This window comes from Microtus pennsylvanicus, chromosome 8, assembly GCF_037038515.1.
Source record: "Microtus pennsylvanicus isolate mMicPen1 chromosome 8, mMicPen1.hap1, whole genome shotgun sequence".
In the NCBI taxonomy this organism is placed as follows: Eukaryota; Metazoa; Chordata; class Mammalia; order Rodentia; family Cricetidae; genus Microtus; species Microtus pennsylvanicus.
In genome coordinates, this window is record NC_134586.1 from 15,078,563 (window position 1) to 15,100,698 (window position 22,136).

Below are 22,136 nucleotides of genomic sequence, written 5' to 3' on the forward strand. Positions count from 1 at the left end.
TGACCATATGCCCTCGGCAGTGGTTACCTCCTCTGGAAATGTCCCAGCTCTACATCTGAACTCAAACCAACAGAAGGAAGAGTGACACCACGTGCTGTAACAAGAAGATGAAATCCGACTGTAGAACTACCTTCCTTTCTGATGCACTGTCGGAATTCCCGTCACCTGAGGACAGGAACTACTCAGGAAACCAGTTTTCCTAGCCACCTGATTAGTCCAAGAAACCAGGAAAATGTATTCTGGGCTCTGAATCCCTCTGAAGCTTCCCACAAGGAAGGAAAATGAACTTCCTTTTAAGCAGGACCTCCCTTCCAAACCCATCCATCATCTTCCTCTTTTTTTCCCATCACAAAATGTCGTTTCCCTTCATTAAGGACAACTAATAAATCTGTCATGAAGCCACACTGACAGGTCTCTGTCAGCAAGAGCTACAAAGCCCTTTAACAGCAAGGTCTCCAAAGAATTTAAGGTCTTTAAAGGGCCTGAGTTTGATTTCCAGCATCCACAACAGGGGGCTCACAACCAGCTCCCAGGAGATCTGAGTCCTCTGGCCTCTGTGGGCATTTACACAAAAGTGTGTGCATGCACACACAGAAACACACACAAAAATAATAAAAATACATCTTTAAAAATAATAAGTATTGTTCCACATCAGACTTAATGACAGCTGAGATAGATTTACAGTTAACTACAGACGATGCTCTTCATCAGCTGGGCCCTTGGCTTGCAGGCGGAAAAGGCAGAAGTGCACTTGAGCCGCAGGTCAGTCCCGGGTCAACACCGTCAGAGCTGTCCCACTGCAATGACGCTCCAACCCTGAGAGAAAACTGAGCTCCCAGCTGGCTGAGTGGCCTCTGGACAGGATTTGAAGATTGGGGTCTCAGAACTGTTGGAGGGGAAGGCGGGTTCACTGCCGCCTTCCATCTCTTCACAGCTGCAGAGCAGAAGTCCTGTCTCGCTGCAGCCACTAGCGGCCTTTCCGCTTCTTCATTTTCCCTCCGGCCACCTTGTTCCGCACACCCATGGCACCCTCGGTATCATCGTCATCCCCTGCATCCTCTCGCTTGCGTTTCTTCTTTTCTCCATGTTCCCTTAACTCCTGCGGGTCAGCACAAAGGATAGGAATGAACACGATAATAACCTTCAGGTCAGAGGATATCAGCAAAGGGTAAGAATCAACTCCAAATGAACAAACCGCTGACCTTACACAGTGACCAAAGCGTGAAAATAACGTAAGACTGGCAGAGATGGGAAAAGAATGGTGACCCTAGCACTGATGTCCCTGGTCACGTGACCTGCTGTGGCTTTTCTAGGTGTAGCGGCGTAAACGAATGCAGGCAGTTTGTAAAAATATATATAGTTTTAATGTAGAAATAGACTTACAGAACCACCGTTCCCGCGGAGACCAGGAGAGTAGAAGAGGAAGCTCTGAGCACGCTCACCAAATTTATAGGCAGACATTAGCCCGAGGCGAACACGCCCCCTAAGGGGCGGGACTTATCCCTACATCTCCCCTTTTTGTCTAAATAAGACAGAACTAAACCAAATACAACTACATACAATAACAACAAATAATAAATATAACAAACAATATTGAGAACAAAAGCTTTGCTAAACATTCTATCTCAAGGAGTCCAAATAATGTAAAGAGTAACTACAATTATATAATCTTCAACTCTGTCAAAGATCTGAGAAGGGAATAAACACTACTCAACAAACGAGATATATCCAAAATGTGCAACAATTGACAGAGACAACTGACTACCTGGGCAATCACCCAAAGTCTCGTTTGCAATGTTGAGTCAACCAATTTTGGCTAAGGCCTAACATAACTGACATACCATTATTAAAGGCAAGGAACTTTTCAAAACTATCTTACCCTGTCTTGGCAGGATATGACAGTCCTGTTTTATCCATTGATGCACGCTCTGTATCTGTGTCAGTGGTTGAGGTATAGGCATTTCTTTGCCCAAAGGCCAGTTCTGCCAAATAGAAAGGCTCCAGGTGGAGTGTCTTTGGTGCTCAACATTCTCTCGGGAATGGAGTGGTGTTGCCAGGAGCAATTGTGTCTCACTATCAAGAAACTCTGAGTTAGATTAAAGGCCATTTTCTACAGCTCTTTGAAGAGGTTGAAGATTATCTATCTATACTGAGTATAATCTCTATATATCTAAAGAACCTGATTAGTCTGATTATAAATGACAAACTTAGATGACTATTTATCTATATAATATATATCAATGCACAAACATTATATAAGTATCTTAATCAGAGGTAGAAATGTACATTGCAATATGGTAAATGTATACAATATATATATCAATACAATATATGTCAATACATAAAAATGTTTTAAACAGACATAGAAACATGCATGCATACAATAGTCAATATAATTTAACTTTGTTTCAATATACAAGAATTGATACCAATATATTTGTCTAAAAGCAGTAACTCACAATTATAAATCTATAATCCCATCATTCCCTCTCTTTTTTTTTTTTTCAAAATGATCCCTGAGCTTATAAAATTCCTCCCCCAACCTCCCAACCCCTAAATGATGTCCCTAAACCCAGGGGTAAACTTTACTGGGAGAGGGGACGTCGTCCTCTAGAATTACTTCCAGCTGTCATGGGGGCGACGTTCTTTCTGGGGGATCCTGTGAAAGTAAAATGATGGTTAAATTTCAAGATCAATGTCTTTTAAAATTGCAAATAGTCTCTGAGTATTTTGTGGAGGTCTGGCCAGAATGTTGTACAAGATGTGCACCATTTCAGCTAACCAAGTTGGGATCGTCTTGTGCAGCTGGTATCCAAAACAGGTCTTGTAGTAGCGCTATCAGTATCATGACGTCATCTCAACCAGGTAGAGTTGTTGTTGTGGGGCCCCATCTTCTTCCTGGAAACTTCAAATGTCACTTCGGGAAAAACTCATTATTCATTGTGAAAAACTTAAACATTAATCATATAGACATATATATACATACATATATATATTCAATAAAAGGCATGATATATATATTCAATGAAAAGTATGATAGATATGAAGAAAAGCAAGGATGTTTTCTAAACTCATATTTCTTTCTGTCCCATATCATGGCTCTTGACATGAGACAGAAACTCCAGAAACTCTGGGTTTTTCTCTTACTAACAGGCTTGGAATTGGAGAAGGACTGAGCCAGAGTCCAACTTCAAAACCAGCTCTATATATTTATAAAGAAATGTTTAATAAGATATATAAATAAAAATTAATACTTACAAAATGTGTCCATCCATCAGTAATTAAATATTCAGGGTTCCTTAATTTCTTTGAAGATGAGTGTTTTCCTGTGGAGATAAGAAAAGAACCCCGCCTCCAAACCTATCTGTATTTCTTACCATCAGTATGTTCGCCATCCTTATGAAAGAATTGTTATTTATCTTTTCCAAGTGGCTTCTCTTCTTCAAACCGAACCTTTATTAATTTTGATGGTATCCACAATTTTTCCTCACCTGTGGAGATAAGAGCAAAACCCCTTCCCCAACGTAGCACATATCCTGGCTTCCATTGTGAGGTCAGCACATCCTTGAAATAAACTGGTTGATTTAGTTCAGTAGACTTTTCCATTATCCAATGTCTTTCTGCAGCCGTTGTTCCCTTCTCATTAGCGTTGAGAAAATTCAAGGTTAACAAAGCATTATGTAGCCTATTTCTGGGGGTGTTTTCCACCCCTTTCTGTTTGTTCAACATATCTTTTATAGTTCGATTTGATCTTTCTATGACTGCTTGACCTGTAGGATTGTATGGTATACCTGTAACATGCTTGATATTGTAATAATCAAAAAACCGTTTCATTTTCCTAGAAACATAAGCAGGACCATTGTCCGTTTTTATTTGTGTAGGTATACCCATGATAGCCATGACTTCTAATAAATGAGTGATTACTGAATCAGCTTTTTCTGAACTTAAAGCAGTTGCCCACTGAAAGCCTGAATAAGTGTCAATGGTGTGATGAACATATTTTAATTTGCCAAATTCTGCAAAGTGGAACACATCCATCTGCCAGATTTCATTCCTTTGGGTGCCCTTTGGATTAGCCCCTGCAGGCAGTGGCGTTTGGTTATAGAAAGAGCAAGTAGGGCATTTCTTTACAATCTCCTTAGCTTGTTGCCATGTAATTGAAAACTCTTTCTTCAAACCTTTGCTATTAACATGATGTTTTTTATGAAATTCAGAGGCTTGTAGCACACTACCAATCAGTAATTGATCAATTTCTGCATTACCTTGTGCTAGAGGACCTGGCAGACCCGTATGGGATCGGATGTGTGTTATGTACATAGGGCAAAGCCTGTTCCTGATCAAATCTTGAACCTGGAGAAACAATGAGGTTAGTTCAGTATCATCAGGTATAAATTCAGCAGTTTCAATATGTAAAATAACTCTTTCTGCGTATTGTGAATCTGTAACTATATTAATAGGTTCTTTAAAATCCCTTAGCACCATAAGAATGGCATATAATTCTGCCTTCTGGACAGAATTATACGGACTTTGTTCCACCTTATCCAAGTCTTCTGATTTGTAACCTGCCTTCCCTGATTTATTGGCGTCAGTATAGAATGTACGGGCTCCAGTTATTGGAGCATCACGGACGATTCGAGGAAGAATCCAAGAAGTTCTCTTTATGAAGTTGAGCCGCTTGCTTTTTGGATAGTTATTATTAATGTCTCCCAAAAAATTAGCACAAGCTCTTTGCCATGGTTCATTATCTTCCCATAATTTCTTTAGTTCATCAGCAGTGAAGGGCACTATAATTTCTGCTGGGTCTATGCCTGCTAGTTGACGAAGTCTCAGCTTGCCTTTTATAATTAACTCAGAGACTTTTTCCACATAAGTTTTCAGTTTCTTACTTGGTTTATGTGGTAAAAAGATCCATTCCAAAATAATATCATCTCTCTGCATTAAAATTCCTGTAGGAGAAATTTTTGATGGTAGTATGACAAGAATACAATCGAGCTCTGGATTCACCCTGTCCACATGTGCCTGTTGTAATTTTTCCTCAATCATTGTCAGTTCCTTTTCTGCTTCAGCTGTTAATTCTCTGGAACTGTTTAAATCTTTATCACCATCCAAGGTTTTGTTCAAATGAATTATTAGATCAGGTGTTATTCCAATAGCTGGTCGTAGACTGGAAATGTCTCCTAACAGTCTTTGAAAGTCATTAAGAGTCCGTAGGCGATCTCTCCTAATTTGTGCTTTTTGTGTCTTAATTTTTTGCAAACCTATTTTATAACCTAAATAATTAACAGAATCTCCCTTCTGAATCTTTTCAGGAGCGATTTGCAATCCCCATTTAGGTAAAAGTATCTTTATTTCTTCAAACAGTCTGTTCAAGGTATCCATGTTTGAATCGGATAACAAGATGTCGTCCATGTAATGGTATACTATAGATTTGGGAAATTTCTTGCGTATTATTTGCAATGGTTGGTTCACAAAATATTGGCACAGGGAGGGGCTATTTAACATACCCTGGGGGAGAACGGTCCAGTGGTACCTCCTCGAAGGTTGAGAATTGTTATAAGTAGGCACTGTGAAGGCAAATTTTTCTCTATCTTCTTTTTGCAAAGGTATAGTGAAAAAACAATCCTTTAAATCAATAACTATGAGAGGCCATCCTTTTGGTAATAAAGAGGGCAAAGGAATTCCAGATTGCAGAGGGCCCATAGGTTGAATAACCTTGTTGATGGCCCTGAGATCTGTCACCATTCTCCATTTACCTGATTTTTTCTTAACCACAAATACAGGAGAATTCCAAGGGCTGGTAGATTCTTCTATATGTCCAGCATCTAATTGTTCTTGTACCAGCTGTTCTAAAGCCTGTAACTTTTCCTCAGCTAAAGGCCATTGCTTTGTCCATATTGGTTTCTCAGTCAACCATTTTAGAGGCAAGGCTGTTGGTATCTCTGAAGGGACATCAATTGCTTGTTCTTGTACAGCCCGAATGGCCGGTTTTCTCCGTTTGTAATATCTTTTAATATTATTCTCAGAACTATAGGCTCTAGAAGTAGCAGGAATGTTAATTTCGGTATTCCATTGTTGTAATAGGTCACGACCCCATAAATTCATTGCGATATTGGCTACATATGGCTTTAATTTTCCTATTTGTCCCTCTGGCCCTATACATTCAACCCATCTCGTGCTCTGCCTTACTCGAGATAGGGTTCCAATTCCCAGGAGCTGAACATTTACATTCTGAAGAGGCCAATACGGATGCCAAGATTCTGGGGTAATGATACTTACATCAGCACCTGTGTCCAGCAGGCCAGTAATAAAAATGCCATTTACACACACTCTCAGTTTAGGTCTTTGATCATTTATAGAAGTTTGCCAAAACACACGTAACTTATCTTTCTGATCATTATTGCTTGTAACAGTAGGCATGGGGCTTCCTAATTGTCCTGATGAGGCACGTTCTCTGCAGAAACTGGATATGACTGAACCATGTTTGCCATGGGGGCCTGTGAGGCCCCCCCTCTCACGTTTCCCGACTGTATCAGGTTGCCTTGTCTATCTCTTGTAGACCTGCATTCATTCGTCCAATGTCTGCCTTTTCCACATCTTCTACATAAACCTGAAGGCTGAGTCCTCCTATTTCTGTTATTTCTAGAAGATGCATTATTATTATTATTTCTGAAAGATGCATTATTATTATTATTATTTCTGAAAATCCGTTGTCTACAATTCCTTTTCATATGACCCATTTTGCCACAATTAAAACATTTGGTATTCTGGTGTCTCCTTTTACCATTGGAAATTGCTTCTTCTACCCATGCTTCAGTGCCATAATCAAATGTATCAACATTGAGTGTATGCAAGACCCATTCTTCCAAAGGCGCTGATCTGAGCTTTAAAGGCCCCAAAATCCTTTTGCATTCCACATTTGCATTTTCATAAGCCAAAGACTCAATCATTATACGTCTTGCTTCTGGGTCAGATATCCCTATTTGTACAGCCTTAGTTAATCTTTGTAAAAAGTCACTAAAGGGTTCTCTCTGACCCTGTTTAACTCTGACAAATGATTCTATTCTCTGTCCTGGGTCTTGTACCCTGTCCCAAGCCCTTAAGGCTGCTGTAGTACACATGGAGAGTGTGTTTTCATCCAAATTAGCTTGTTCCTGAGGGTCGGAAAAGAGCCCTTCACCTAGAAATTTATCTAGGGAAATGTCAATTCCCTTTGCTTTTTCCTGCTGTTCTAAGAGTCTAGCCTCTTGCCTGAATAAGCATTGCCATTTCAATTGTGGTCCACTCTCAAGTACTGCAGAGCTCAGCTGGAGCCAGTCCAAGGGGGTTGCTCTGTTTGTCGTGGCCCAAGATCTTAGCATCTCTTTAACAAAAGAGGCTTGCATCCCAAAAGTCATGACAGCCTGTTTAATTTCCTTGAGGTCATTCATACGGACAGGCTCCCATGTATCCTCCTTGATGACCCTAGGGTTTCTGGAACCAACCACCTTCTCTGTTGTTATTACTGGAAAGGCAGGTAGAGCTGTCGGTAGAGCTTTGTGGAAATTGTCCCGGAGAGATTTACCCACAGATGTAGTTAAAATTTGCCCTTCTACCCTTTGCTCTTCTTCATCAGAATTCAGAAATTCCTCAATCTTTTCAATTCTATTCACTATTGCCTTCTGCAATGTCTGAATCTCCTGTCCAGAATTATGTTCCAAAGCCTTCATTGAGGATTCTAAAGTATGAAGTTTGTCCGTTAGAGATAACATCTTATCTTTGGACATAATTTTTATGGCATAAACTGTGCCTTCTTGTATTGACACTCTTTCCATCAATTTGTCATAAGCTTTAGACAAAATCCGATTGTCACATTCAGCAGTTTTGATTCTCTCAGTTAATGTTTCATTTCCTACAGAAAGGGACTGAATCTTATTGTCCAAATCAGCTGTTCCCTCTTCCATAGTAATGAATTTCTCCTTAATATCAGCCACTAATGTTTCAGTTCCTACAGAGAGGGACTGAACCTTACGATCCAGATCAGCTGTTCCCTCTTCCATAGTAATGAATTTCTCCTTAACATCAGCCTGGAGAGCCTCAAACTGATTCTCGAGAAGATTGTTATCAGTCTGGAGAACTCCAAACTGATTCTTGAGAAGATTGTTATCAGTCTGGAGAACTTCAAACTGATTTTTGAGAAGATTGTTATCAGTCTGGAGAACTTCAAACTGATTCTTGAGAAGATTGTTATCAGTCTGGAGAACTTCAAACTGATTCTTGAGAAGATTGTTATCATTCTCAATTGTTTTTAAGCGTTCTATTTCTGCCTTAAGAATCCTGGATTCATCTCGTAAAGACTTTATCATATTTCTATTATCAAACCATTTGGTGCCAATGAAAACTACGAATCCCAGAAGGATCCATAGAGGTGGCGTGATAGACACCTCTTGTAAAATCTCCCACATGGTACAATTAAAAAAACTGTTAAATTCTTGAACAGTAATGTGTTCAGACATTTTATTTATAAAAGAAAAAAAAATTTTTACCTGCAATGATCGGTTCCTGCCAGTTGTTGGTCTCTGTGTTTTTGGAGCCTGTCCTAGAACTAGCTCTTGTAGACCAGGCTGGCCTCGAACTCACAGAGATCCGCCTGTCTCTGCCTCCCAAGTGCTGGGATTAAAGGCGTGCACTACCACGGCCTGGCAGGCCTCAAACTCACAGAGATCCGTCTGCCTCTGCTTCCCAAGTGCTGGGATTAAAGGCGTGTGCTACCACTGCCTGGCAGGCCTCAAACTCACAGAGATCTGTCTGCCTCTGCCTCCCAAGCGCTGGGATCAAAGGCGTGTGCTACCTGCCTGGCCGGCCTCAAACTCACAGAGATCCGCCTGCCCTTGCCTCCCAAGTGCTGGTATCAAAAGCGTGCGCCACCACTGCCCTGCCAAGTCACTTTGTGTCAGACCAAATCTGCCGCTGTGGCAGCTTTTGTTGCAAAACCGCAGGTACTTAAGCTTCAGCTAATTCAGGCAGTGGTGTTCCGCTGTAAAACTTAGCCAAGGCAGGCAGAATGGGCCTGTGTGGCCGAGTATGTCTCGGACTCGGCACTGGGGCCGGAGTCACGAACTGAAAAATAGCACCCAGGAGGGTGCTGTGTTAGCTAGCGGGCTACCCACTTGAGTCGAGGGCAAAATAGCCCGACGTTGGACGCCAAAATGTAGCGGCGTAAACGAATGCAGGCAGTTTGTAAAAATATATATAGTTTTAATGTAGAAATAGACTTACAGAACCACCGTTCCCGCGGAGACCAGGAGAGTAGAAGAGGAAGCTCTGAGCACGCTCACCAAATTTATAGGCAGACATTAGCCCGAGGCGAACACGCCCCCTAAGGGGCGGGACTTATCCCTACATCTAGGAGACAATCTGACATTCTGTAGAAATTCAAACTTTGTATGTATACTCCTTGGTCAATTTCACTTCTAGAAGTTTAAGAAAACAAGCAAAGGTACACATACTAGGATATTCAACACAGCCCTAAAGTGGAGAAAAGCATAAATATTCATCAACATAATCCATGTTACATGAATTTGATGTATTCTTTGTAGCTATTAAAGAATGATCATACTGGTGGTACACAGCTATAATCCTAGCAACTGGGAGGCTAAGGCAAGAGGCTAGACATGAGTTCAAGGGCAGCCTAGGCTACCTAGTAAGTGCAAGGCCAGCCTGAGCTACACAGCAAAAACCCTGCCTCAAAAATCCAAATATAGGCTGGGTGGTGGTGCACGCCTTTAAATCCCAGTCCTCAGGAGGCAGAGGCAGGCAGATCTCTGTGAGTTCAAGGCCAATCTGGGCTAGTTCCAGGACAGGCCCCAAAGCTACGGGGAAACCTTGTCTCAAAAAAAAAAAAAATTATATATATATATATATATATATATATATATATATATATATATACACACACACACACACACAACTAACAGATCACAGTGGGCAGGAGGTGTCACTGACAGGAAAAGATCCCATGGACTACACTCAGTGAAGCACGTTAGTCACGTGTAACTAGGTGAGTTAAAATGAGCTCGGTGCTATCACTGGTTCTCCCTGGGGCCCGGTTCACCTCTTCAGTTACTACTTTAATACTGTCTATACTTCCTGAATATCTTTCCCAGTGTACCGATCTGGTTTGAAACTCTCAGTGATTCCCTTGACTCAGCTTCAAAAGTGCTAGGATTTAGGCATTTGCCATTATACTTCACTGCAGGTAGCACAGAATACAGGGCAGAGGGACGTCCACTTTTGTGTGCGCACATGCAGGTCAAAGAAGAACCGTGGGTGTCGTCCCTCAGGTGCCATCCACCTTTCTTACCCACCACAGATGGCACTTTCATAAACAAAACCTCAAACATAACTCCACGTGAGCAGAAAACCACAGGAAGCCTGAAGGCAGAACTTCCAAGGGGTTCCTCTAGAACCTTCTCTCACTGCTGCCTCTGCCACTACCCCTACTACATTCACAGTTCATACAGGCTTGTCTAGTGCTCAGAATACACTAAAGGTATACATGGCAAATGTTATGCCGAATTTACTGGTGAGGAACTGGTTCTGAGAGGTGAGCAAAATGCCCGAGCTTACTCTAGCCACAGCTAGCCTTCTGACCCTGAGATTGACCTTTGTTGGGGGAGAGCACAGTTACAGGAAGAGTAGAGAATGTGGTCACCCTGGTCAGACTCAGTGGTGAACTTCCCATGAGCCCTCAACCTTTGTTTGCCCATGTTGATTCTGGAACAAAATGCAAGGGTAAAGATGAGGGCACAGGTCAGAGCATCAGAAGCTAGGGAAAGCAGACACTGCGTACCATTCGGGCAAATCTCTGGGCTTCGTTCACGCGTTCTGTGAGCATCATAACCTCCTCATCCTGTGTCGGAAAGACGGGCAGTTTCTTCCCAATTAAGTGTTCGATGCGCTGGAAGAGTTCCACATCATACCTGAGGAAAGAAAACTGCCTGGCTCTGCTGGGCTGGTGATGCCAGCATCTTCCAATCCCAGTGTTATGCTATCATGCATACTGGAGTATGGACCAGTTTCAAACAATGCTAAATATATGACTACTTCTCAAAATACAGGTAAAAATGAAGCTTTGTGCTGGACCCCTGGGAAACTACCCACGTGCACTCATAAGAGCTGCACTAACAGGGCTCAGTGTTGTACAAAAGAACAAGAGGACCTGAAGGAAAGAGGGAGAGAGAATGGGAGAGAGGGGGTATGGGGGCAGATACGCTCAAGATACATTGTATACATGTGTGAAATTGGCAAAGAATAAACTTTTAAATCAGGGCTGGAGAGATGGTTTGCTGTCTAAAAGCACTGACTGCTATTCCAAAGAACCAGGGTTCAATTCCCAGCACTCACATGGTGGCTCACAACTGTCTGTAACTCTAGCCCCTGGGAATCTGACACCCTCATTTGACCTCTGCAAGCACCAGACATACATGTAGTACACAGACATACATGCAGGCAAAACACCCATACATATAAAAAATTAAAAATAAAAAAAAAAGTCAAACACAGTCATTCTAGGCAGTTGTAATTAAGGGAAAGGTCACTGCTCGCTCCCCAGTTCTGGCACTGAAAGAAGTAGCAGGTGCCATTTGTGTTTCTGAACGACATGACAAGATATATGACCTCTTTCACAGTATTTCCCACCTTTATTTTTAAGACAGATTTACCATGACCATTGAATTATCCCATCTTTACCAAAATTTTACTAGGTCAGAGCAGTTCCCATTTCAGAATTAAGAAAACCAGGGCTGGGACATGACTCAGTGGTGAAGTGCTCAAGGAGCAAGCATGAAGACCTGAAGTCAAGCCTACATAAGAACAAACTGGGCACGGTGGTGCACACGGGGTAGACAGGTGGGTCCCAGGGTTCACTGGCCAGACAGCCTGGACTACTTGGCAAGCTCCAGGCCAAAGAGAGACCCTGCCTCAAAACACAGCAAGGATGGCTCCTGAGGAATGACACCCAAGGCTGACCTATGGTCTACACAGATCCCCCCCCCCTCTCTCTCTCTCTCTCACACACACACACGCACACAGAGTACCGAGAGAGCACCCGTGTGATCAGCACACAAAGGCTAGAGGCTCTCTGGTGCCCCATCCCTCACTGCACTGTCCCAGTGTGGATTCACTTACTGTGTGACAAAAGTAATGGCCTTTCCAGAGCGCCCGGCTCTCGCAGTCCGCCCAACTCGATGGATATAATCCTGGGATAAAAACAGTAAATAAATTCAGAGCAGGTAAGAAGGGATGCGTGCAAAGCCCTGCTGCAAGCCTTCCATGGAAAACACACGGCTCTGGAAGGTGGAGGACATGGCCTGGGAATGAGCTGAGAAATCTCTCTCTCTTTTTTTATAACATTCTCATGGCACAAAATCCATCCAACGCCTGCCTTCTCTTATACAAAGACAAACCTACAGCACCTAACTCCATGGCTATGGTGACACTGGACCTAGGGGTCCTACACAATTATCTGCACATCTCTGAACTTTAGTTTTTATTTATAGACCAGGGCTAGATATGAATGCCCAAACTTAGAATTGTTGTGAAAATCTAACGAGACAGCAGCTTATCTGTAACAGCTCAACAAGGAGCCAAGAGAAACAATGTTCCACCGGGGGTGATCCTGCCTCTCTCAAGGGACATTTGGTAATGCCTCAAACATTTTGGTTGTCACAACTGGCAGAGTGTGAGATACTGTCGTCAAGTAGATTCGAGGAATGCTAAGCATACTATATGCAAACAACTCCCAGAGCAAGGAATCTACCAGGACAAATGCTAACAGTGCCAAGACCGCAAAGTACGGAAACTCTATGCAACAGAAGCTGCTGTCTGTAAAGTGAGACTGAGCGGTCAGCATCCTGCACTTGACCCCTTGGACTGTGTCTAGTAACTCTCTGGATATCTTCACACTCGCATCGGCTAATGCTGCAAGCACAGGCAAGTGCAAATGGGAATAAATCAGTCAAGAGCTTTCTTAGTTGCTGCTTTTTGAAACAGGATCTCCTGTAGCACAGACTAGCCTTGAACTTCCTATGTCCCTGAGAATGACCCTGAAGTGCTGATCTTCCTGCCTCTTCCTCTGGCTTGCTGGGATGACAGACCTGTGCTACCATTTCCAGTTTATCTGGGCTACACCTCACACCCAGAGTCCTGTGCGCACCAGCGAAGAGTTCTACCAACTGAGCTCTACCACACCACTTCCTCAGATTCGATACTGAACTAACAGGACAGAAACACTACATTATAACTCAGGAAAAAGAAACAACAAAAGAAACCCACATTATTTAATAAATAAACTTTGGAACTAGAAAGTCCAGGCATCAAGAGGACCCACCTTAGAATGAGTCGGAATGTCAAAATTGACCACGACATCCACATGGGGTATATCTAGACCTCTGCTGGCAACATCAGTTGCTAGAAGAATGGAACGAGCCTTGGCCTTAAACTTATTAAGGGATCCAAGGCGCTTGCTCTGAAATGAGGAAAAGAAAGGAGAAACTTTTATTCTGAAAAATGAAGAAATCCTAGCATATTCGACATGGAATACAAACAAAATAATTAATTAATTTTTTTATATAGTTTCCCCTTCTAAGTCAAGGGCAGGGTTTCTCAAGTCAAAACAAATATGGAAACAACAAAAAATACTTAAGACAGGCCACAAACAGTAACACAAAACAGGGACTGTTTTCCACATGTCAGAAAGATAATAATAAAAAAATATTAACAGTCTTTAGAGACCAGAGTCATCACTGCTAATATATTGACTCAACAGCTTACAAACCAGACAACTACCTATGTTCTTCTGTGTACATGTGTATTCATATGTATACACAGATGCAGAAGAGTATGTACATGAACATGTATGTAAAGGCCAGAGGACACCCTTGGGTGTTGAGACACAGTCTCTCACTGACCTGACGTTCAGCAGTTAGTAAGCTGAGCTCCAGACAGCTAGGATTACAAGTACATGTCACCACATCCAGCTCTGGATGTTTCTGAGCTCAAACTCATCCTCATGTTTGCATGAAAAAGTATTTTACCAACAGAACCATTTCATCTATGAAATATTCCAATATGAGCTACCTGCTGTCTGAAAAAGGAAAGCAAGCTTACAAAGCAATACGTCAAAGACCATAAATAAAGAGTATGCAATGGGTACTGGTGCCCATAAAATCAGGAGTGTGTAAGGAACATTGAAACTCATAAAGTCAGTGTGCAAGGAGCACTGATGCCTATAAAATCAGGAGTGTGCAATGGGCATGGGTGCCCTCTGTCCTTGCTACACTAATCTACTGACACAATGTAGTGATACTTCATTTGTATTTTAATCAACAAAGCCTGTCTGAAGATCAGAGAGTAAAACAGTCACCCTGGTCAGCCTTACAGAGCAGGCAGTGGTAGCACACACCTTTAATCCCAGTAGCCACACTAGTTTGCTATAGAAACTGGGCAGTAGTGGCATACACCCTTAATCCCACCGCTATAAGACAGGAGGAGACAGATCTCACACACAATCTCATTCTGAGATTCCTGGAGGCAGAATTGCCATTTCGAACTGAAGCAGAGGTAAGAGCCAATAGTTGACTGTTTTGCTTTTCTGACCTTCAGGTTGAACCCCAATATCTGTCTCTGGGTTTTCATTAATCGTGCTACACCACAGGGTTTGCCGTTCTATCCCAGCAGTCCCTGACAAAGAACTCTTACCTGACTCATCTGTCCATGGAGGGGGATAGCAGTGAACCCGAGATTTCGGAGTAGCAAAGCTGTTCTCTGAGTGTTGTTACAGGTGCTGCAGAATATCATAAAGGAGTTGCCAGCCAATTCATTGAGAATATAAACCAAGTAGGTGTCCTAAATCACAAACCCAAAACAAGGCACATAACTGATCTGGAAGAAAGAGACCTAACAACACGTAGGAAAAGATGAAGCTTGTAGGAGTCTCAATTAGCCAAATCTCCAGCTTTGAGCTTTATGCTTCTTCCTGTTACTCCCCAGGTTTTTGGACAGGGTTATCTGTGGGGAGTGAATGTGTAAGAGCTGACTGAGGTCCTTTCCTGAGTTGTTGTTGACATGAATATGGCCATGAAGGTCCCGACTGCCTCAGACCCAGGAAACAGCAAGTCTTTCCTGGTCAGGCTCAGGGACCGATTGGTGGGCCAATGTTGACAGTGTGCAGAAAAATATCAACCACAGCTTCCTCTCTAGGATGTGTACAGCCTGAGGCTGTTCCCGACAGGGACCCACTACATAGGATAGCTAACCTACTCATATGTATTACTAAATAAACATGCTGGCTTTCCCGGTTGCCCCATCTCAGCCAATCCCTAAGCTGTTCAGGTTGGGGTAAGTCTCACTGTGTGGTATAAACAGGCCTCAAACTGATTATGAGGCCCAGGCTGACCTTGAACCTATGGTGATCTTCCTGCTTCCGATTCCCAGGCAAGCACTGCCACACCTGGCTAGCTATTATGAGCTCTGTGAATCAAGCACCCCAGAGCATCCTGAGGTCACACAGAACTGTACACAGCCAACAAGAAAGGCCTTTCCAAAGTAGCCATGAAATAAGCAGACAACAGAAAACTGAGCACAGGACTGGCCCCGGGAGGAACTCTACCATTCCATCATGGCTTCTGCTTTGGTTTAGGGCTGTGAATTCCTGGCATGTTCACTTTATCTGGGATAAACAGAAGCTGGCCACGCAGCTCTCTGCTGGTCAAGAGTTGACACATTCTCAGATGCTTTGGTGAGGACAGGAATGGCAGCAATGACAAAGCCAACACTTCACCTTGAATTTGGAGGGAATAAAGAGGTAATACTGCTGCAGCTTCTCAACAGTCTGGTACTTGGAGGAAACCGCACACTTCACAGGGTTCTTGAGAGCTGCACGCTGAAGTTTTTGCACCTAAAGAAAGAAAACAGAACATCACATCAATTCCTAAATGCCCCATGTTTTTATTTTTGTGTTTTCACTATTGTTATATGTTGATTTCTCTCTCTCTCCCTCTCCCTCTCTCGTGTGTGTGTATGCGCACACATGCACACACACACTAGGCATTGAACCCAGGGCCTCACCCAAGTACTAGCTACATCTCCAGCCCTAGTTTTATATTCTAAGGTTCTCACTAAGGTATCCAGACTAGCCTTAAACTTATTACTTTGGGGCATACAGGGCCTTAAACTTGTGATCCTCCTGCCTCAGCCTCCCAAATAGCTGGTATATACAACACCTAACTTATATATCAATTCCTTTTTAAAAGATTAACTAATTAATTTAATTTTTGGTTTTATATGGATAGGGTCTCACCATATTGAGCAGAATGACCTAAACTCACTAAGCCTTACTTGCCCTTATAAGAACTTATGTATCGGGCTGGAGAGATGGCTCAGAGGTTAAGAGCACGGACTGCTCTTCCAGAGGTCCTGAGTTCGATTCCCAGCAACCACACGGTGGTTCACAGACATCTGTAATGAGATCTGGGATACAAGCATACATGGAGAGAATGTTATATACATAAAAAAAAAGAACTTATGTATCGTCGGGCAGTGGTGGTGCACGCCTTTAATCCCAGCACTTGGGAGGCAGAGGCAAGTGGATCTCTGTGAGTTCGAGGCCAGCCTGGTCTACAAGAGCTAGATCAGGACAGGCTCCAAAGCTACAGAGAAACCCTGCCTCGAAAAACCAAAAAAAGAACTTATGTATCAGTTCTTATCAAGACGAAGACAGGAGTCCAAGCAAATCTCACCTTCTTGGTCATAGTAGCAGAAAAGAGAAATGTTTTCCGATCTCGGGGAATCACTTTGAGGATCTTGTCAACCTGAGGCACACAGGAAAGAATGTCAACGACACTCAGATATCTATAGATTCTCTGCACAGTGATGGGGTCGGGTGGGAGGACACACTTCACTGAGCCTAACTGAGGCTCTGAACAACAGGTACACAGGAAGCAAAACCAGACTGAACCAGAGCACCAGAGAAGCTCTAGGGAGAACCAATGTTAAAAACTCACCTCTGTCTCAAAATCCATGTTCAGTATCCGGTCTGCTTCATCCATGACCAAGTACTTAAGAGCTCTTAAGTTGAAGCCTTTGGTATTTTCCAAGTGGTCAATCAGTCGGCCAGGAGTGGCTACCAAGAAAGGTCGAAAAGAAAGGACCCAAGGATGAGAAAATAATCTACTATCCATAAAACAATGAAGACACCTGAAAGTTAAGCAAGGTCACAAGGTCCACTCCCCAGGTGCCACCCCCGTGGTAGATTTTCCCCAGTCCAGCCAGTCGTGGTGGCGGGTACCTTGGTCACTGACTCACCTATTACTATGTGTGGTTTTTTGGCCAAGGCTAGTGACTGGGACATTGAATCAATTCCACCAACAATCACAGCTGCAGAAACAAAGCAAACACAGACCAGTGATTCTTAATGTTCTCACTGAGCACTTTCCAAGCCAGTGCTAGACGCCTACTTACTAAAAACTGAACCGCAACACCAACTCCTTAGTCAACAGCCTGCCAACAGCGCTTCCCTGCCCTCTCCTCCCCACGCTTCTCCACTTGTGAGGACACCCCAGGGCTCAGCTCTTCTTAGACACTTACCACACTGCACTCCAATGGAGGACCCCAGAGCCTCAAACTGCTCAGAGATCTGAAAGGCCAACTCTCGAGTAGGGGTGAGGACCAAGGCGAACAAACGCTGGGGAGTCTCCAGAAGCGCATTCAGAATGGGCAAAGCAAAGGCACCTGTTTTTCCAGATCCAGTTTCTGCCAACCCAATAATATCTCGGCCTAAAGAAGAGAACCAAACCAAACCCTAATACAAAGAAATGCCCTCTGTGCTCCTTCAAAGTCTCGTGCTGGGCATCAGAGAGAATGAATAAATGAAAGGGGATTTCTCTAAACCAGATAAGCTAAAGTCCAATATAGGGCAAATACAAAACTATGTTTAATTTGAACTAAGTTTTTTGTTTGTTTGTTTTGTTTTGTTTTAGATTTTGGTGGAACCTTGGATGTCCTGAAACTAGCTCTATATACCAGGTTGACCTCAAACTCACAGAGGTCGACCTGCCTCTGCCTCCCAAGTGCTGAGATTAAAGGCATACACTATCATGCCTGGCTTAATTTGAAGCTAATTAAAAAACAAAATTTATTAAATGTGTTCTCTGTGTGCACACACGCACGTTTCCATGGCAGCTATGGCAATCAGAGAATTTTTTTTTTAATTTATTTATTTATTAAAGATTTCTGTCTCTTCCCCGCCACCGCCTCCCATTTCCCTCCCCCTCCCCCAATTAAGTCTCCCCCCAGCCCGAAAAGCACTCAGGGTCAATCAGAGAATTTGTAGGAATCAGTTCTCTCTTCCACCATGTAGGTTCCAAAATTCAAACTCAGGTCATGAGTTTTAATAGTAGGTGCATTTAATCGCTGAATGATCTCACCAACACAAATATGTTTAATTTGATAAGGCCCTTAATACAGACCCTAGAAAATATAATGAGAGCATAAAGAGAAATGTCAGGCTAACAGAGATCTACGAGTTCTATCTGGAAGTAGGCAAAGAGGGAAGGACAGCTATTCCTGCATGAGGAAAGAAGGTTGGGACTCAAGGAAACAGCACACAAAGGAAGAGTGAGAGGCCACACCTGAGCAAGAAATGAGGCTAGAAAGGAACCCATAAACCCCCAGTAAATTTTGATAAACAGGGAATTTCACAACTGGAGTTATTCTTCATCAGGATAAGCCTGGATGAAGCAAGGAGCTAAACAGTATATCCAAAGCACACCTGTAGGCCCAGCTACATGGGAGGCTTGGAGAAAGAGGAACTCTTGAGCCCAGGAGTTTGAAGTTGGTCTGGACAACACAGCAAGGACCCATCTCAAGCATAGAAACAAAAACGGGTGAAAGAAAATGTGGTGGGTGATCAATTTTAGTTATGGGAAACTCAAAAGCCAAAAATGGAGATAGGAACTGTAGAAAATCAGTTCTGGGAGGAACATAAAGAACATAGAGAGCTAGAAGCCAACTGGACACACTTGTACCAGCAGTCTTTGAGCACCATGAAATGTCCCTGATTTCTGTAACTAACTGGGACCCGTGAGCATCTTCACAGCCTCACTCCTTCCCTTGGACTTCAGTGTTCAATCGCTTATGCGCTCCCTCCTCCTCTGCATGCATCACTGTCATCCCAGTACTAGAGAGAAGCATACACACATACATGTATGTGGGACATGGGAGCCATGAATCTCTCCTGGTTAGGGCAGACATATCAGAGTTACAATCTATGAGGGATGTATGCCTACCTGTATCTATGTCCAGTGCCTAAAAACTCATTGTTTGAGTTTCTCTGTGTAGCCCAGACTGTCCTGAAACTCCCTTTTTAGATCAGGCTGGCCTCAAACTCCCAAGTACTGGGATTAAAGGCGTGTGCCACCATCATCCAGCTTCACATTTGAAAATTCTAATTCAACAGGTCCAGACTGTTTTAGAGTAAGGAAGAGTGATGACAGAATCACTATCATACAGCAAAAGGGAAGGGGCAGAACAGCTAGAGAGACAGGAGAGTAAAACACTGCTTGGAAATTAAGGATGACAACAATCTCGAGAAAGGTGGCGGCGGGCTGGAGAGGTGGCTCAGAGGTTAAGAGCATGGGACTGCTGAGTTCAATTCCCAGCAACCACATGGTGGCTCACACCACCTATAATGAGATCTGGTGCTCTCTTCTGTCATGCAGGCGGAACCTTGTATACATAATAAATAAATAAATGGAATGAATAAATAAAAAAATAAATCTTTAAAAAAAGGAAAGGTGGTGGTGCACGCCTTTAATCTTAGCATGCGGGAGGCAGAAGCAGGCGGATCTCTGTGAGTCTGAGGCCAGCCTAGTCTACCAAGTGAGTTGCAGGACAGACAAGACTGTTAAGAGAAACCCTGTCTCAAAGGAAAAGTAAAATAAAATAAAAAGAATGAACGAACGAACAAACGAAAGAAAGAGGAATGGCCAAGAGTGTTCAAAGCCACAGATTAAGGATGTTGGATTCTCAAGTCCCATCTCTTAGATCAAGCTAATCTCAAACTTGGATCTATCCTCCTGCCTCTGCCTCTTCAGTTCACAAATAGTCCCGTCATAGCTAAGTAGGGATTCTATCTTCCCATCATTTGAAATGTGCCCGCAAGAGGTCTCAATAGTGGAACACACTTAGTTGAGTATAAGCTCACAGTGCATCCGCACCAGTGTGCACACTGAATTTCAACCTACCTTGCAAGGCCAAAGGAATCGCTTCAATCTGGATCTTCGTGGGCTTTGCCCATCCCAACTGGTCACAAGCTTCGCACAACACATCTGTCACACCCTTTGAATTCAGAAAACCGTACTTAAGCAAAGAATACGTCCTCGGTCCCCTCCATTTTAAATGCCTTTATCGGGGCCATCCTACAGTGACCGGTAGCCCCTCAAACTTGGCATTACCGTGCATCTCAGAAATATATGGACACCATGAGACAGTTCCTTGAGACAATATCTCTTCACAGGGACTGTGCCAACTGCTTTACATGTATTGTCTCATTTAACCATCAAACCCGCTCTGACAAGCGCCTAGCTCTTGTACCCAATTTACACGCGTGTAAAGTGAGGCAAGGAGTCGTAACAACTTGCCTCTCGTGACGAGGTCAGAGCAAAACTAACTCCGGCTGCAAAGACGCAATTACACGTGACCCTAGATAACAAACGGCTCTACACTACTGGAAAGGCAAACGGGGGCTCCCGGGATTCAGTAGCATCCTACAAGGCAATGCACCCGAGGGAGCCTGATGAGACCGGGAGTTTCTGACAGTCTGAAGAGAGCCTAAGTTAGGCCCCAAGGTGCTTTCCATACGCTACAGGCCGGATATAAAGTACCCAACCAGGGTGAGCCTAACGCCAGCATCGCTAAACAATCACCAGCATCACCCATTCTCACCAGGTCTTTAAATGTTTTAGCTTCCTCCTCTTCGGTAGCTGTCTGAACGGCTTCTGTAGAAGAATCGTGCTCCTCGGTCGCCGCCATCTTGCCTGTGGGGACCGGAAGTGGAGCGGCGGCGCACGCGGTGCTGGGAAATGTAGTTTCCCTCTTTCCTACAGGGCACATTCTGCGCGACCCCTGCTGGCTGTTCTGGGTTTGCAGTGCCGTAATGTTTGAGAGGTTTTTGGTTTTTGTTTGTTTGTTTGTTTGTTTTTTGAGACCAGGTTTGCTGGGATTAAAGGCGTGCGCCACCATCGCCCGTTTGAGAGTTGTAATGACTAGAATTCAATGTGCTAAGAGAAGTGGCTGATGACCCACCATCCCTCTCTGCTGCTTTAAGTCTCCCCCCCACCTTTTTTTGCTTGTTTTCTTAAGGCAGGATCTCATTCTGTAGCTTCGGCTTTCAGAGCCTTCTCTGTCTTGTTGTTACTACTTTTCTCACTGTAGGGATGCAAACACTTGCAATGCTATTTATTCATTTCTTCACATATTCGGTGTCGGGTGTCTAGTGACAAGGTAAGACAACCTCAACTGCCCTAGCGGAGAGAAAGCAGATAATGGCTAGGTAATAATAACGGGACAATTTAAATTGTGAAAAGCGCTGTGATGTAATAAGCCTGCATCAAAATAGGGGAATAAAGCCTTGGGAGAAAAAGTTGTCAGAATTACTACAAAATTGGGAAGGTGTGTCTGAGGCAGTGATATTTGAGCTGGGACCCACTCATAGCAGAAAAGCCATTATCAGTTCAGGGACAACTATTCAAGACTAGTGGATCTGTACATTAACCATTCCTGAGGCCAGTGAGATTTCTATATAGCCACCACTCAGGCTAGTGCAGGCCAAGGAGTGCTGCATGCCCTGTGCCTACATGTACACCCCTCTGGGGAGGCATAGGAGTTCTCAACATGTGAGGTTTTCAAAGCAGCACTCTTTCTGAAATTGAAGCATTAGAGACAATCTGGTATGTGTGTAGGGTATGTCACACAGACCTTTAACAGTAGTTAGGGCTCCGAGTTCTGACCCTCTGTGGGAACAGCACAGATTAACTCACATGTATTTAAAATATGAAAGTAGCCGGGCAGTGGTGGCGCACGCCTTTAATCCCAGCACTTGG

General features: G+C 43.4%; 1 protein-coding gene across 2 annotated transcripts; it reads right to left on the reverse strand.

Moving 5' to 3' along the window:
• Window positions 1-622: 622 nt before the first annotated feature.
• Window positions 623-21,087, reverse strand: Ddx47 (DEAD-box helicase 47). 2 transcript variants are annotated; one of them, XM_075982497.1, is made up of 12 exons: window positions 20,980-21,087; window positions 20,280-20,373; window positions 17,623-17,811; window positions 17,341-17,412; window positions 17,040-17,158; window positions 16,776-16,847; window positions 15,818-15,934; window positions 14,737-14,883; window positions 13,367-13,504; window positions 12,166-12,236; window positions 10,829-10,958; window positions 623-1,099 (listed from the first exon to the last, which is right to left on the reverse strand). In XM_075982497.1, the coding sequence occupies exons 1-12, from the start codon at window positions 21,064-21,066 to the stop codon at window positions 968-970; spliced, it is 1,368 nt and encodes a 455-aa protein (XP_075838612.1). In that variant the 5' UTR covers window positions 21,067-21,087; the 3' UTR covers window positions 623-967. The 2 variants fall into 2 exon arrangements, with proteins under 2 accessions (XP_075838612.1, XP_075838613.1); XM_075982498.1 differs by lacking the exon at window positions 17,623-17,811 and having other exon boundaries at window positions 20,980-21,079.
• Window positions 21,088-22,136: the final 1,049 nt, after the last annotated feature.

Excerpts from the sequence above, each read along its gene's own strand:
- Ddx47 (XM_075982497.1), bottom strand. The coding sequence starts at position 21,066 with ATGGCGGCGACCGAGGAGCACGATTCTTCTACAGAAGCCGTTCAGACA. Across the intron at positions 14,884-15,817 it reads TTATTCCCTCCAAATTCAAG|GACACCTACTTGGTTTATAT; the intron begins GTGAAGTGTTGG and ends TTTGTGATTTAG. Across the intron at positions 13,505-14,736 it reads TCCATGGACAGATGAGTCAG|AGCAAGCGCCTTGGATCCCT; the intron begins GTAAGAGTTCTT and ends TCCTCATTTCAG.